General features: G+C 38.6%; 1 protein-coding gene across 1 annotated transcript; it reads right to left on the minus strand.

Annotated features, from left to right (window-relative positions):
* Positions 1 to 12,647: 12,647 nt before the first annotated feature.
* LOC147504506 (uncharacterized) lies at positions 12,648 to 14,355 on the minus strand. Its single transcript, XM_086605247.1, has 3 exons — positions 14,042 to 14,355; positions 13,557 to 13,972; positions 12,648 to 12,703 (listed from the first exon to the last, which is right to left on the minus strand). The coding sequence occupies exons 1-3, from the start codon at positions 14,353 to 14,355 to the stop codon at positions 12,648 to 12,650; spliced, it is 786 nt and encodes a 261-aa protein (XP_086461373.1).
* Between the last annotated feature and the right edge of the window lie 2,326 nt (positions 14,356 to 16,681).

Below are 16,681 nucleotides of genomic sequence, written 5' to 3' on the forward strand. Positions count from 1 at the left end.
TTAAGGCGGCATTTAAAGTTTCAAAAGCCTGTTTACAGTTATAAATTGAAATAAAAAATGGCATCCTTTAAAAGAAAATTAGTTAAAGGCCTAGCTATTTTTGGAAAATCTTTGATGAAACGCCTATAAAAACCTGCATGCCCTAGAAAGGCTCTAATATCACGGACAGTTCATGGTATAGGTAAAGATGCTATCTTTTCTAGTTTGGCATTATCTACTTCGATTCCATCACTAGACACAATATGCCCTAGCACTATTCCTTTTTTTACCAAGAAATGACATTTTCCCAATTTAAAACCAGGCTCTTCTCTTCACACCGTGTCAAAACCTTAGACAGGCAGTTAGTGAAAGAGTCTCCATAGATAGAAAAATCATCCATGAAAACTTCCATGAAGCACTCTACCATATCACTAAATATATGAAGCATACACCGCTGGAAGGTACCAGGAGCATTACAAAAGGCAAAAGGCATTCGTTTATAGGCATATGTTCCAAAAGGACATATGAAGGTAGCCTTTTCTTGATCATCAATATCGATAATAATTTGAAAATAGCCAGAGTAGCCATCTAAAAAACAATAATAAGCGTGACCAGCTAGACATTCCAGCATCTGATCGATAAAGGGTAAAGGAAAATGATCCTTTCATGTCATGACATTTAAACGTCTATAATCAATACAGATCCTCCATTTTATAGAAAAAGAAAAACAGACGCAACTCTATATGACTTCCACCCATTATGGGGTTAACAAGAATTAAATTGCTTGGGACATAAGCAGACACTAACTGAAATAAAAACTTACCTTAACTCCCGTGTTTAAGCATCATCCTCATCTTCCTCTTCAAAGAAATGAGGTTCCTTCGCATCCTGCCACGCCATGGTGATTTGCCAGGCTTCACGCCATTTATCATCTATAATCGCTAACCTGTTTAGGGCCACTTGGTCCGATGGGGTGTAGGGGGCAACCCAATGAGGTTGCACCTGTCATCCCAGCCAAGTCATAGCACAGAAAGATCGAATAATACAATTTGTGGCTCCCAACCCAATCCGTGAAACAGGCACAAAAGATAGGGAAGAAACATAGCATAATACGACAAACTAAAACAGGCATAAGAAGGTACTTATGCCTCATACTCTAGACTCATGCTAAACTAGACATTAATATCTTGGGAAGGTCATATAAAGCAAGGAAAACGTCGCAAGTGGCGTCATTCGCAGAAGAAAAACGCCACTCCCCTAATATGTTTAGCATGATAAAGAATATGATCGTGCCCATGTTAAGGGACAAGCTACCAAGGGCTACGTTATATGTCCCTTGGTCCTTTATACGGAAAATGCCGGCCCCATAATTCTCATGCAAAAGTGCATAGTTGTAGGTAGAGAAATTATCAACTATGTAGCCCCATGGATCTTGAATCTCAGTAGGCATAGGAAGCTCAACAACAAAAGCCAACAAGAACTTGGTTATTTCCATTATTTCGTCGTCAATGTTGATGGAGAACATGTGTTCTCCATCCATCCGATAAAAGAATTTACAATGGTCATAAAAAAATGAGATAAGTGTAGGAGAGTAAAGTTCATCAGAACTTACCATTAAAAATTGGCATCCTGCTTGTATGATTACTTCGCGAAACCACGCACCATAGGTGTCACTTTGGAACAAGTCTTCAAAAGACTGTTCCGGTATGATACGAGGGGATGTCATCACCAGACTACTCTCTAGAACAGCTGTATACGATCCTGGAACAACCCACAAAAAATTGGAATTTTTTGTGCCTACGAATGTCAGAGCGCAGGGGGTGCTCAAACTATGCCTGGGTAGGGCGCAGGGTGCGCTCAGGCTATGATCGAGTTCTAGGCACTTAGGCGCAGGGCGCGCTCACTTTTAGCTTGGGATGGGCGCGAGGTGCGCTCTGGTCTAAATTGAGTGACAGGCCCTTAGGCGCAGGGCGCGCTCACTTTTTGCCTGGGATGGGCGTTGGTCGCGTTCAATTTAATTTCGAGTGGTAGGCAAGCGTAGGTGGCGCGCTCCGTGCAGCTTAAGTGCTGAAGTGAGGAAGAAAAAAAGAAAAAATTTGGAGTGAAAGGTGAAAGATGAAAGTGAGATATGTGGGTTTTGTGTGGAGAATGAAGGAAGTTTATATAGGGTTTGGGTTTCGAAAACGAATTGGCAAGTTGCTAAAAAGCTTTAAGGCAATTGCCGGAAACAAATATTTCCAAATCTGAAAACGGAAACAACGCATATTCTTTCTTCCAAAACAAACCTAATATTTTTTAGGTTGAATTTAGGATAGTAACTGCCTAACTCATTGAGATTTCATCCTACCACAACATATAATCATAGGCATGCCTAACTCATAGGCATGCAAAACTACTTTTAATATTGTGGATCATATAAAAATCATGCTAGAAGAAATAATACCACTTCCAAACAATTCGGGAAGGTGGGATTAACACAAAAATCAACGCATTATTTGGAAAGAACCACACTAAATTAAAATTGAAATTCAAATTAAGATTAACTACCGAATTCAAATTTAGCTACTAAATTCAACCACTTAACATCCAAACTAATAAAAACAATAAAATAACTAAATAACATCTAAACAACAAATTTTTCTAAACAACTAGCCACGTGATGAAGATGGACCCTGAGATGGAGATTGGGCCTGGGATGAAGAAGGCTCGAGCCATCCGTCCTTTGGCGACGACGCTCATGCCACTCAGACTAATCTGAAACCCAACCCCCTAAGGGTGGCATGCGTCGTAGATTCTCTACTCGGAACAGGCGTTGTGCTTCCATCTCTGCCTTCATCTCTGTATAATGCGCATCCTGACATTGAAGGAGTGTCTCCATGTTACACAAGAGATCCTCCTGACCCTTTTCGAGCATTTCAAAACTCGTCTGAAGGTTCTTTTGTTTATTTCAAATTATAATTTGCCTATCTCGTACATCTTCACAAATACCATAAACGCAACGCACGCCAGTATGCAGCACTAACATGCATTCTAAATTAGAAGTACACCTCTCCAAGGTATCTTCATCCAAACATGTCATATCCTCCATTTCCTCATCCGAATCAACCACCCTATCCTCTGGCAACTTCCAAGTCTTTTGGATATAATCCGTACAAATAATTTCATTTGAATGCAATTTCAACATAGTCCTTCCAGTTCTTGGTCCCCCCCCCCCCCCAAGACAACATTATCTTCGTAATTAAAGCAGGAAATGGTGCAATACTCTTCCCAACTCCTCTAATCATATTTATCAAAAACTCGAGGATACAAAATTCATACCTCTTCTCTTGCAATATCCAGAGAACGTGGAGACATATCAAACCGATGTCGCTCACTTTCTCCTTCCTAATGACGTTCTTATCAATCCACTGAGCTACAACAAGTTGGTTGGTTTGCAGAGATGACTGTTGAGCACAATGAGAATTAGGATTGTATTAACCCACCATGACAGTGTCTTTCATCAATGCAGGAACTCCAGTATACTGGGATTCCTGCAAGGTGGCTTCGAGGTGGCGTTCAGGCGTAATGCCTAAAATCTCAGCCAACTTCTCTCTCGATAATTCTCTCCTAGTCCCAGTGATAAGAGCTCAAAACTGTAGTTTTAACACTTTAACAATAATGCGTTTAGACCAATTATGCGAGTAATAAATAAGAGTTAATGCTGATTACGTGCTTTTATGTATTCCAGGCATTAAAGTCAATTATGTGCAGAAATGTGTCACTTTGGCGAGATAAAAGAGCAAGGGTTGGTTGCTAAGAAGTTCTGTGTTCAAGGGCCAAGATTCAAAGAGAAAAAGCCTTTATAAAGCCCAGTCAAAGCTGAAAAGTCAAAGTCAACGCAGGCAGAAACAACACACAAAAGTCAACAGAACTTCCTAAGACCATATCTTTGGACTCAGACCTCGGAATTGAGCCTACCTTATGTCAAAACGACCAGCTTGGAAAGAGCTTTCCAATGGTCTAAGACTTAACCCAATCAGAAGAGCAAAAGTGGACGAAAAGTCTGATGAAGTCAAATCCGGTTGGAAATGGGGTCTGTGGACTGAAGAAATTGGGCTTTGGGCTCGATTTTCCGGCCCAAAACATAGCTCCTCAGCCCATTCACAAAAATCTGGATCTTGTCTCCTCCATTTCAAGACACAAGACTTAACTCTTAAGGAATCCTTAGTTTAGGTAGCAAGTAGCCATTAGAGCATAGTTCTAGATCAAGTTTTCATTCAATTAATTAGTTTTTCATATCTTGTTTTAGATCTAATTTAATGTTCAAGTAATTAGTGATTAGAACAAAGTAGATTATGAATTTAGTTATTGAATCATTGTTTTATTCTTCATTAGATTAATAAAAGTAGTTAGTGATTCACAATTTCAGTTTTGGTTGATTAAAATTACTTAGATCTAATTTCGATTTTTATTGTTAATCATTTCTTAGTTGTTAATTTAGATTTGAATGATTGATTAGATCAAATTAGTAAATTTAGAATCTTTATATTATGTATTGTTCAAATTCAATTGGAAATGATAAAATAGCCTTTATAAAGCTCCATTAGAGGGGGTTGAAGAAGCCTTGATGAAGCTTGATTTTTGTTAAGCGTAGAATAGTCGTAATTTCCATTCCATTCTAGAAAACAATTAGTTCACCATGAGAATGGGTTTGATTGTTTCACATGCTAGATGTTAGTTGGTAGAGATTACCATGAACAAATAGGGATTAGGAAGAACCAATTGTTATGCGAAAGCATTTCAATTCGGATTACGACGATTCTTCATTAGTAAATTAAGTCGAGTTAAGGTGGAATCAATCCCCCCTAATTTTTTATCTTGTATCAATTTAGTATTCCGTAGTCGCATAAATTCATATCTTGTTAGTATAATTTGCATCGTAGTATTAACTTCGTTAAACTCTCATTGACTTTGGCTAGGAAATCTTTGAAACCGCTAATACTAAGGAACTAGGAGTGGAACGAATCTTCTATTCCAACTCTATTTCAATAGTATTGATAGTAGAAATCTTTGATAAAACAATCTGGTAAAGTTTAGTTTTAGTTTTACTTGCGTTTGAGTTTCGTAATTTATTCGTGAGTAAAACTATTTATTTTACGTTTATCACCCAGCCATCTTCATGAAAATTTTCTGACCCTCCAACTCTCTCTTCTTATAGAATTGTTTGACCAAATTGGAGTGGTAGAAATCATCTGTCGAGTACCACAACCTATTCCAATTCCTCCCAATCATCTCGTCACGAAAAAATGGCGTAAAGCGGGCAGTAGTAAAAGCTTGTTCTGGCAAAATTCTTCGTCTTAGAGCCATTGAAGTTTTGGAACGATGTGTGGGTTTAAATAAGGTGGTGGAGACGAGTTTGAGAAAACTCACTAAATATTTGGGAGGTGGCGTGGTGGTGGTTTGAAATTTTTTATAGTTTGGTGATTTTTTTATTTATTTTCGGTGGTGCAAAAGGTTGGAGTGGTGGTGGAGATGTTTTGGCTTGATGTTGTTTAGGTTTTTTTATTTTTTATTTTGGTTAGGGTTTAAAATTTGGTAATGGAGGAATTGGAAAGAGGAAGAAGAAGAACGCGATGCGTTCTTGGTTCGTACTGTTGACTTGGGCCCAAGCCCAATCAAATTCAGAAATGCCCATTTTGTCCTCATGCATGCACAAATTAAAATTGGAATTCTCGACTCATTACTGGTCCGATTTTTGCGAATGAGATATGAAAACGATCAGGAGAGAATTTCTGATCCAATGATCCATACCAAATTCTAATCTAACCGTGGATGACATATAGAAAGGTGGTAAACGCTTTGAAATGCGTGAATGACGTAAGTTATGCGTACGAATGAAAACTAAATTCATAGGTAATGTCAACCCGAATCAAATTATAATTAAACGACATAAATAACAAAAATGAAAAGTTGAACAATCAAGAACGGAAAAACCAACACCCCACCCCCAAACAAATTTTTGGCAACGAAGTTTGAAAATTTGTTATAACGTGGGTATTTTAAAGTCAGATTCCCCAGATTCCCCAGACTTCCTAGATTACTATTTTTATGGTTTTGATTTTTTTACTTTTTATGAATAAGATTTAATATAAAAAATATGAAAAACAATAAAAACATAATTCACACTATAGAGGGACATGACTCAAAAACCGAGAAAACATACAAGAGTAGAAAACATAAATTATGTTAAACGTGGACATAGAATCTAGTACTTATAGCCACACACTCCATAGGGAGGGCCCGGTTACCTGAATGGTGCACTTACCAATATACGGATGTGAAAGGAAGTACACCAAGCAACAAAGGTCAGTCCTCATAGACAGGGTCCTATAAAAGGACTTCCTCCATATCAGTGGACATTAGCTCGTGAAAATGTTTTAACCGTTGGCCATTGACTTGAAAGGTACTGTTGTCCTTAGGATTTACCAAGGTGATTGCCCCGTAAGGGGTGACTTCAGTAACCAGAAAAGGACCAAACCAACGGGTTTTTAATTTCCCTGGAAAAATATGTAGACGGGAGTTGTAAAGCAAGACCTTTTGACATATCACAAACTCTTTGCGCAAGATTTGTTTATCATGAACACGTTTCATGTTAGCTTTATAATCCTTCGCGAGATCATAAGAATCGCTATGGATTTCTTCAAGCTCATTCAATTACAACTTGCGCTTGACACCCACCTCATCAAAATTGAAGTTAAGGCTTTTTATAGCCCATATAGCGTGGTGCTCCAATTCAACGGGCAAATGACAAGGTTTCCCAAATACAAGTCTAATGGGAGACATACCTATAGGAGTTTTGAAAACAGTCCTATATGCCCATAAGGCATCAGATAGACGCTTCGACCAGTCCTTCCTATCAGGATTTACTGTTGTTTCTAAAATCATTTTGATTTCCCTATTAGAAACTTCTACTTGTCCGCTAGTTTGTGGATGATATGGAGTTGCTACCTTATGTGTAACTCCATACTTTTTTACTAAAGATGCAACAACTCTGTTGCAAAAGTGTGTTCCACCATCACTAATGATGGCTTTATGAATGCCAAATTGATAGAAAATATACTCCTTAACAAAAAAGACAACTGCCTTATGGTCATTGCTACGGCAAGCTATGGCCTCTATCTATTTAGACACGTAGTCCACGACAACTAGAAATATATAAAGCCATGGGAAATAGGAAAAGGACCCATGAAATTAATGCCCCATACGTCAAAAACTTCTACCACCATGATTGGATTTAATGGCATCATATTACGCTTTGTGATTCGCCAAAGTTGTTGGCAACGAACACACGTCGTACAATGTATTTGGGCATCTTTAAAAAGAGTAGGCCAATAAAACCCATATTGGAGAATTTAGCAGCAGTTTTCATACCACTAAAATGGCCACCACACTCTTTGTCATGGCAGAATGAGAGAACCTCATTGTATTCCCACTAGGGAATACAACAACGAATAATCTGATCCGCACAATACTTAAAAAGGTAGGGCTCATCCTAGTAGTATAGCTTAACTCTGGCCAAGAACTTCTTACGTTCATTTCTTGACCAATCTTCAGGAATAGTATCAGACGCTAAATAATTCACAATGTCAGCATACCATGGCGCAGAACAAATAGCATACATATGCTCATTAGGAAAAGAGTCAGGAATGGACTCAGAATCACTATCATCATCATTTGTAAGTCTAGATAAATGGTCGACAACTTTGTCCTTTATTTCTAATGTGAACTCTTGCAGGAGAAGAATCTATTAGATTAATCTCTGCTTAGCATCCTTCTTTGCGAGAAGGTACCTAAAGGCTGCATGGTCCGTGTAAACTAGAGTCTTAGACCCAACCAAATAACCATTTAAACTTATCTAAAGCGTAAACGCGATGACTAAGAATTCTTTTTCAGTAGTTGTATAATTCCTTTGAGGATCGTTTAGAGTTTTACTAGCATAACAAATAACAGTGGATTTATTATCTAGTTTTTGTCCCAAGACAGCACCAACTACATAATCACTAGCATCACACATGAGTTCGAAAGGTTTAGACCAATCGGGAGGCTGTATAATGGGTGCAGAGGTTAAGGGGGCTTTTAAAGTTTCAAAAGCCTATTTACAGATAAAATTAAAATCAAAGATGGCATCTTTTAAAAGCAGATTAGTTAAAGGCCAAGCTATTTTTGAAAAATCTTTGATAAAGCGCATATAAAAACCTGCATGGCCTAGAAAGGCTCTAATATCACAAACAGTCTATGGTATAGGTAGAGTCACTATCTTATCTAGTTTGGCCTTATCTACTTCGATTCCATCACTAGATACAATGTGACCTATCACTATTCCCTTTTCACCATGAAATGACATTTTTCCCAATTCAAAACCAGACTCTTCTCTTCACAACGTGTCAAAACCTTAGACAGGTTAGACAGGCAGTCAGTGAAAGAGTCTCCATATATAGAAAAATCATCCATGAATACTTCTATGAAGCGTTCTACCATGTCACTAAATATATGAAGCATACACCGCTGGAATGTACTAGGAGCATTACAAAGGCCAAAAGGCATTCGTTTATAGGCGTATGTTCCAAAAAGACATGTGAAGGTAGTCTTTTCTTGATCATCAATATCAATAACAATTTGAAAATAGCCAGAGTAGCCATCCAAAAAACAATAAAAAGCATGACCCGCTAGACGTTCTAGCATTTGATCTATAAAGGGCAAAGGATAATGATCCTTTCTTGTCATGGCATTTAAACGTCTGTAATCGATACAGATTCTCCATTTCATAGGACCATGTGTTGCAACATATTCACCCTTGGCATTACGTACCATGGTAATCCCTGATTTCTTAGGAACCACATGAATGGGACTTACCCATTCGCTATAAGAGATTGGGTATATGATGCCAGCATCGAGTAACCGTAAGACTTCTTCCCTGACCACCTCTTTCATGGCAAGGTTCAAGCGACTTTGAGGTTCACGAGAAGTCTTTGCGTTATCTTCCAAATGGATACGATGAGTGCAAACATTAGGGTTAATTCCCTTAATGTCGGCTAGAGACTAACCAATCGCAGAACGATGTTCCCTAATCACCCTAATCAAATGTGCTTCTTCATCCTTAGATAATATAGAAGATATTATTATTGGGTGACTACCATCCGGATCAAGTTGAATATACTTTAACTCAGAAGGAAGAGGTTTAAGCACCGGGGTGGTGGGAATGCCGATAAATGCGTCTGGAGGGTCCTCATCTTGAGTAATGAAGACTTGCTTAGGCATCAGGTCTTCAAACTCAGTAGATGGAGCAACAGAAGGGTCTACGATAGGTGTAGACTTGAAGATGGTGTTGACTTCCTCTAAGTTGGAGTCGTCGACGAAATCTGAACTTCAAAAAGAAAGGAATTTATGCATATGGTTTTCTAGAAATGTGTTGTTAAAATAATCTTGAGCTAAGCTCTCGATCATGCTAACCTCCCCATCTACAGATGGATCTGGTAACTATTTAATCATTTTAAAAACATTTACCTCAACAGAAAGATGACCAAAAGACAAGGACATGGAACCATCATGGCAGTTTATGAGTGTGTTGGCAATAACCAAGAAAGGACTCCCTAAAATGATCAGAACAAAGTCGTTAGCGACTTCTATATCGAGGATAACAAAATCAGCAGGATAGTAGAAATCTTGAACCTTAACAAGCACGTTTTCAACCACCCCCTTAGGATACTTAATAGACCGATCCGCTAATTACAACGTCATTTTAGTAGGTTGCATCTCCTATAGACCTATTTGTTTGTATAGATAATACGGGAGTAAGTTCACACTCGCCCCACGGTCTAATAAAGCGGTGGTCATGTGGGAATCTTCTAAGGTGCATTATACAGTAGGACGACCAGGGTCCTTGTACTTAACGATTCCATTATGTTCTGGTAAAGTTGGAAGTTGTTCAGTTAGAAAGGCGTCTTTAGGAATATTTGTCTTACGTCTAGTAGTGCACAACTCTTTAAGAAACTTAGTGTGGTGAGGTAACTTTTTAATCGCTTCAAGAAAAAGAAGGTTTATTGTTAGATTTTTGAAAACTTCTCTAATCTCATCGTAATTTGTATCCTTGTTCAACATAGCTAATCTCTGGGGAAACGGTGGTTTCTCTCTATATTTAACGATATGGATCAACTAGATGTCTAGCCTTGGTTTTCTTTTTCTTAGGTTGTGGTTTAACTGGTACCTCTACAGGGGTAGGATCTTCAGTTTCTATGTCGGTATCTAGTATAATATCTGGTATAGGGACCGCTGGTGGGGCAACTATAGGCATAGTTATGTTGTTATCAACCACTCTGCCAGAACGGAGAGTGGTGATGGCATTTAGATTACCTATGTTTTCATTGTCTGTACTAGTATTACCGTTTACCTCAAAGGCTGTGTTTGTTGTTTTAGGATTAGGTATTGCTTGACCTGGAAACACACCTTTTGTTTGTACCTTCTCTTGTGCTATCTGCTGTAAGGAAAGTTGGATAGCTTGTAAAATCTGTTGTTGGGTTTGCATAAAGGCGTCGAAATGATCTGGTTGTGGAGGAATGTTTGTTAGAGGTTGTGTGACAGGAACTATGTCACGTTAATTATTAATGGATGGATTTTGATAGTTATTATTTACCAGAACGATACCTCTGTTATCATTATAATTATTATTGTTATAATTATTATAATTACCCTGACCTTGTACTTGTCGTGGTGGAGCTTGATTGTAATAATTATTATAATTACCCTAACCTTGTCCTTGATGTGGTGGAGCTTGGTTGTTATAATTAATGGGTGGATTGTAATTGTTTGCTGGCCTAACATTTTGATTATTATACCCTGGAGGTGTTACTTGTTGATTATTTCTCTAGCTGAAGTTGGGATGTTGTCTCCAAGGGGCGTTAAGAATAGGATAACTATTAATTGAGCAAACATTATCTTGTTGAGATGTTTGTTGTTCATAGGCAAGAGGACAATAGGAGTTAAGATGCTCTGGACTCAAACAGAAATTACATGGATTAGAGTTGACATTCATGACGGGGATAGGCTTTTGTTGAACAAAAATAGCCTCTACCTTTTTAGTGAAAGATTCAATTAAATTTTTAAGTTTAGGATCGGGTTTCATCTCAAACATACCGGCGGCCTCAACAGGCCATCACTAACAAAAGTGCGAGTTCTAAAGAGGGAGTTGAAACTTGAAGTCAACATTGTTCACTCCTATTTTCTTTTGATTTCTGTCCGTCTAGTTTTAGATTGCTCTTTTTATTCACAACAGTCTTCATGGGTTCTGTCCCCTTGGGGTTTGGAACGGATAGACACCATGTCACCTTCCCTAATCGCAATGAAGCAGAAACATCCAGGCAAGGGGAGTGTAGAAATAGTAGTGCTGAAAATACAATCAAAGAGACTTATGCCAGCAAAACAAGAGGAAGGATGAAACAAACTGTTGTTGTTTCTTCTCTTCCTATTCCTACGAGAAAGGAAGACAAACCTGCCATCAAAATTCCTCTTGCAGCGTTGGAAAGAGGTATTGAAGCTTGTAAGTTTGCCCTGATTGCAAGAATGGATACCAATATAATGAACATTGACACAATAAGAACGGTAGCCAGCATTGATTGGGGTCTTGCAGGAACAGTAAAGATTTCACCTTTAGGTCAAGGGTTCATCATTTCCTGATTCACTAATGAGGAAAATTTCAACAAGATGTATTTTGGTGGTCCTTGGTATGTGCAAGGTCAGCTGGCAAGATTTACTAAGTGGACTCTAAATTTTAACATAGAAACTCATAGACAAACAACTGGCTTTGTATGGGTTAAATTTCCAGGTTTACCTTTCGAGTACAGGGAGGTAGATACTCTTATGAGTATGGGAAGAAGGCTTGAGAGTCCAATTCGAGTGGATATGAATTCTCTAGAAAGAACTAATGGTTATTATGCGAGTGTGTTGGTAGATATTGATCTATCAAAGCCTCTACCATACCACATATTTGTTGAAGTGCCAGAACTGGGCATTGAGTTTTGGCAAAAAATTCAGTATGGTATAATTCCAAAATTTTGTAACCAGTGCAACATTGTTGGGCATTTAGTGGCAGAGTGCAGACAAGGTAGTAAGAGTATGGCACAAGACACAGTGACGCAAGAGGATCCAGTAGGAATAGTTCAGCGTAATGACAGAGGAAAGGAACCGATGGTACATGAAACACAAGGGGAAGGTATTTGACTTTCTAAGAGCCAAAAAAGAAGATTAAAAAGAAGGAATAGAGGAACTGTTTGGAGGCCTATAAATGTTCCACCCACAGCAGAGATGAGATCAGAAATTAGGCAGAAACAGGTACCAGTAAATGAGATACTTGTTTGCGACAACCCAAGGGCAGTTGAGGGAAATCCTAGTGCTAGTGGTGTAGGTGAAACAGAAGCATATGTGAATATGGATGAACAAGAGAATGGAAATGATGAGGAGAATATGCATGCAATTGCTCCTCATGAGCAGTTGCTGTATGAGCCTCTGAACTCTAGAATTGATGAAAAAGGCATTATGAGGTATAATATGGAAATGAGTTTTCATTTATTAACAGATAGAGAAGAAGTAGATGAGAATTCAGTGGATGAATGCTCAGACAAGGAAACTGAATAATTTCATGATCGTATCAAGGAGGTAGAAGCCGATGTCAATGTCCCTAGTACCCCAGAACCTGTGAGAACAACAAGAATTGTCACAAGATTGGGTAAACAATTTGGAGAGGGAAATAATATTTACAACATCAAACAAAAAGCATCAGCAGCAAAAAGTAAAAGCAGCGGCAAGAAGGGGAGGAGCAGACCTAGAGTCTCCAAAACTAAAGGACATCGATGAGTACACCCATATGCTTTTGGAATGTTAGAGGAGTAAATGGGGTAGAAAAAGCAAGGGAAATAAACAAGTTTAGAGTGGAAAAGAAACTTAGTGTTTTTTGTTTACTAGAAACTAAAGTGAGGCTGAATAAGTATGACTTTATTAGAAACATTTGTTGTCCATCTTGGGAGCACACAAATAATTATAGTAAGGATTCTACAGGGCGTATTTGGGTTTGTTGGGATTCATATAAGATCGACATCAATAAGATACAAGAAACTGACCATTTTATTCATTGCAAAGTTAGGTTCAAGCCTACTAATGAAGAGTTCCTCTTAACAGTGGTATATGCTAGAAATGTGAAGTCTCTCAGATTAAAGCTTTGGCAAGACATTGTCACTATTCATAATTTTGTTAACATACCTTGGTGTGTAGTAGGGGATTTTAATAACATAACAAAAGCTGTTGAGAGAGTGGGTGGAAGGCCTATACATCCCAATGAAGCAGAGGAATTTGTGGATTGCCTACAAAAATCAGGATTATCAAATCTGAGCTATAATGGATTCTTTCACACATGGAACAATAAAGTGGAAGGGAAAGGTAGAATCATGTCCAAGATCGACAGATGCTTAGTTTTTTTTTTTTTTTTGGAAAAAGCTAGGGGTTAAGGTTTCCCCAACCTTTATTTGATCATGATCTCAAGTACAACTTACCCTCTTCATCCTCTTTGACCAAAACATGCAGTCTTTGGTCTAAAGGGGGAATGAAATACAAAACACTATCATCTATAGAATCACTAAGCTTAGATAAATAATCTGCAGCCTGGTTCCCTTCTCTGTAAACATGTTCAAAGTCCACCAATTCAAACTCAACAATAATGCGCTTTATCTGTGCTATGCTATTCCTCTCCGTCCAAGGTGGCTCCTCCTTCAAGTTCAGAATACGTACAACCCTCATGGAGTCAGATTGTACATGCAGTCTCTTTACGCCCAGCTGGGCAGCTCCTTGTAGGCCTTTCATGACTCCTAGTAGTTCCTGACGAAGCATTGAGGGAGATTTTGACGATCCAGTAAACCCAAAGAGGACCCTGCCATCTGAGTTTCTCATTAGCCTACCATACCCTACCTTGCTGAGTTTCAGCGAACCATCAGTATTCAACACCGGTACCTAATCATTCGGCTTTGACCAGCACACCCACTGTTCCTCAACTGGCTTGTAGTTTCCTTCTATACCTAGTCTTTGCAGCAACACCCGCATCGCATGACTCTCCTTAATAGACTGCAGTGTTTTTCCAAGATACACTTTCATATCATTCAGAATTTGCATACTCAAGATACTCGGTAGTTTTTTCCTGCCTTTCTTTAGACCCCAGTTCCGCTCATTCCATATCGCATGGACTGTTGCATAAGTGAATGCCCGCAAAATTTCATTTTGCATTGAGTTCGCTCTGCATAGTCTCATTAAGAAGTACCACTCTTCATGTGATCGCTGCACCTGCCCAGACAAGCCCATAGCTAGCTTTATCCTCGCCCAAACTTGCGTTGAGTACGCACAGTAAAAAAAAAGATGCGAAGAACATTCCGCGTGACCAGTGCATAGACAACAGCTGGATACATTTATGACTTTCTTAAACATAAGTCAATTTTGGGTAGGCAAGGATCCAGAGAAGAGCTGCCATACAGTAAAAGAGTGTTTGGGCACCGATAACTTACCCCAAACAAGCTTGAACCATTTTACTTTTCCTCGAATTTTCTTGAGCGAGAGATACGCCGATGCAAGGGAGAAGCGACCAGTGCTTGTTGGTGTCCAGATGACAGATGCTTAGTTAATAGTCAGTGGAATGGTGATTTCTCAAATTCTAAGGTTGAATTTTTACCTTAAGGAGTATCTGATCATTCACCAATTTTACTCCTCTGGAATGAATGATTTCAGTAGCAAGGCAGCACCTTTTCGATTTAAGAATTACTGGGTAGAACAAGAGGAATTCCAAAATATTTTGCATGATGTTCGGAAGGTTGAGATCCTCTCTAACCTTATGTATGTATTGATGCAAAAACTGAAAATGCTCAAAGAGAGAGTTAAGCCAGGGGCAAGTAGTAAATTCTCAGATATTCATGGAAGGGTAACGCAAGCAAGAGAAAGTTTGTATGACATCCAGAAGCAAATCCAAAATGCTTCGATGGATCCATATCTAGGACAGAAAGAGAAAGAGGCTTTGCAAAGGTATAATGAACTAGCAAGAATTGAGTTTTCTGAGATCAAGGGTACACAAGATAGTGATTGGATGCTTGAAGGAGATAAGTGTACTGCCTTTTTCTTCAAATCTCTAGAAAAAAGAAAGCGAGAAAATGTATCTGGGCACTGAAGGATTTACAAGGTGAAACTCTCACTGGCCAGGCTGAAGTTATCAAGTCTATCATGGATTATTACAATGATTTGCTTGGAGCAGATACGGGTGAGATATATGAAGAGGAGTTCTTTAATAAATTGCAGGTCAGAGACACAGTATCTGATAAGATGAAACTTAGTCTTGATACAGAAGTCATAGTAGAGGAAATCAGAACAACTATCTTTGAGTTGAAGGACAACAAAACACCGGGACCAGATGGCTTCATTCCATATTTCTTCAAGAGATGCTGGTCTATTGTTGGTCATGACGTCACTGCTGATATCTTAAATGCTTTTGCTTATTGTAGATTTCCTAGAGGTGTTAATGCCACTTTTCTATGTCTCATACCAAAAGTCAGCAATCCTTCAAAGGTTGATTATTTTTGGCCTATAGCACTGTGTAACACTACATACAAATGCCTTTCTAAAATCATTTCAAATAAGCTAAAGCTTGTTATCAATGACCTAGTGCAGACTAATCGATCTGCTTTCATCCTTGGAAGATCAATCTAAGATAACATTCTCCTTTCACATGAGCTACTCAGAGGTTATGAAAAGAAGAATGGTACTCCGAGATGTACCATCAAGGTGGACATCAGGAAGGCATATGATATGGTTAGTTGGGAGGCTATCAAGTCCATAATGAAGATTTTCAGATTCCCGCTTAACATATGCAAATGGATTAAAATGTGTATCTCAACTCTTTCCTACTTTGTATTGATAAATGGCTCACCTGAAGGATTTTTTTCTGGAGGAAGAGGAGTTCGTCAAGGAGATCCTTTATCTCCATATATCTTTGTGCTTGTCATGGAGATTCTCAGTTGTATTCTCAAGAAAAATATTGATGATAAATCCATTCAATATCATTCAAAATGCAAGCAGGTGAAGTTATCCCATTTGACATTTGCGGATGACGATCCCATGTTCTGTAAAGGGGAGTCTTCCTCTGTCCAAGCAATCAAGGAATCTCTTGACATGTTTGGAAAAGCTACAGGCTTACAGATCAACAAGTACAAGACAACTCTCTTAGCTGGAGGTCTAAATGAGCAAGACTCTATATCATTGGCCTCTATACTAGGGGTGGAGTTGGTTAAACCACCAGTGAGATATCTTGGTTTACCACTCATCTCGGCTCGGTTAGGCATAAGGGAATGTCAGCCTCTTGTGGAGAAGGTAACAAGCAAGATTACAAACTGGAAATCGAGACTTCTTTCTCATTCAGGAATAGTACAACTAATCCAATCAGTGCTGTTATCTTTTCATACCTTTTGGGCTAGAACCTTCATTTTACCCAAGACGGTACTAGAGCAAGTTGAAAGGATCTATGCCAAGTTCTTATGGTTTGGAAGCTCTAACCAGAAAGGCTATCACCAAGCAAGTTGGAGAATGGTTTGTCAGCCAAAAAAAGAAGGTGGGCTTGGATTTATGAACTTGCATAGATGGAATATTG

This window comes from Coptis chinensis, chromosome 4, assembly GCF_015680905.1.
Source record: "Coptis chinensis isolate HL-2020 chromosome 4, ASM1568090v1, whole genome shotgun sequence".
In the NCBI taxonomy this organism is placed as follows: Eukaryota; Viridiplantae; Streptophyta; class Magnoliopsida; order Ranunculales; family Ranunculaceae; genus Coptis; species Coptis chinensis.

Excerpts from the sequence above, each read along its gene's own strand:
- LOC147504506 (XM_086605247.1), bottom strand. The coding sequence starts at position 14,355 with ATGGGCTTGTCTGGGCAGGTGCAGCGATCACATGAAGAGTGGTACTTC. Across the intron at positions 13,973-14,041 it reads TACAAGCCAGTTGAGGAACA|CAAGGTAGGGTATGGTAGGC; the intron begins GTGGGTGTGCTG and ends GCTGAAACTCAG. Across the intron at positions 12,704-13,556 it reads GGTCAAAGAGGATGAAGAGG|GTTCTGGGGTACTAGGGACA; the intron begins GTAAGTTGTACT and ends TTGTTCTCACAG.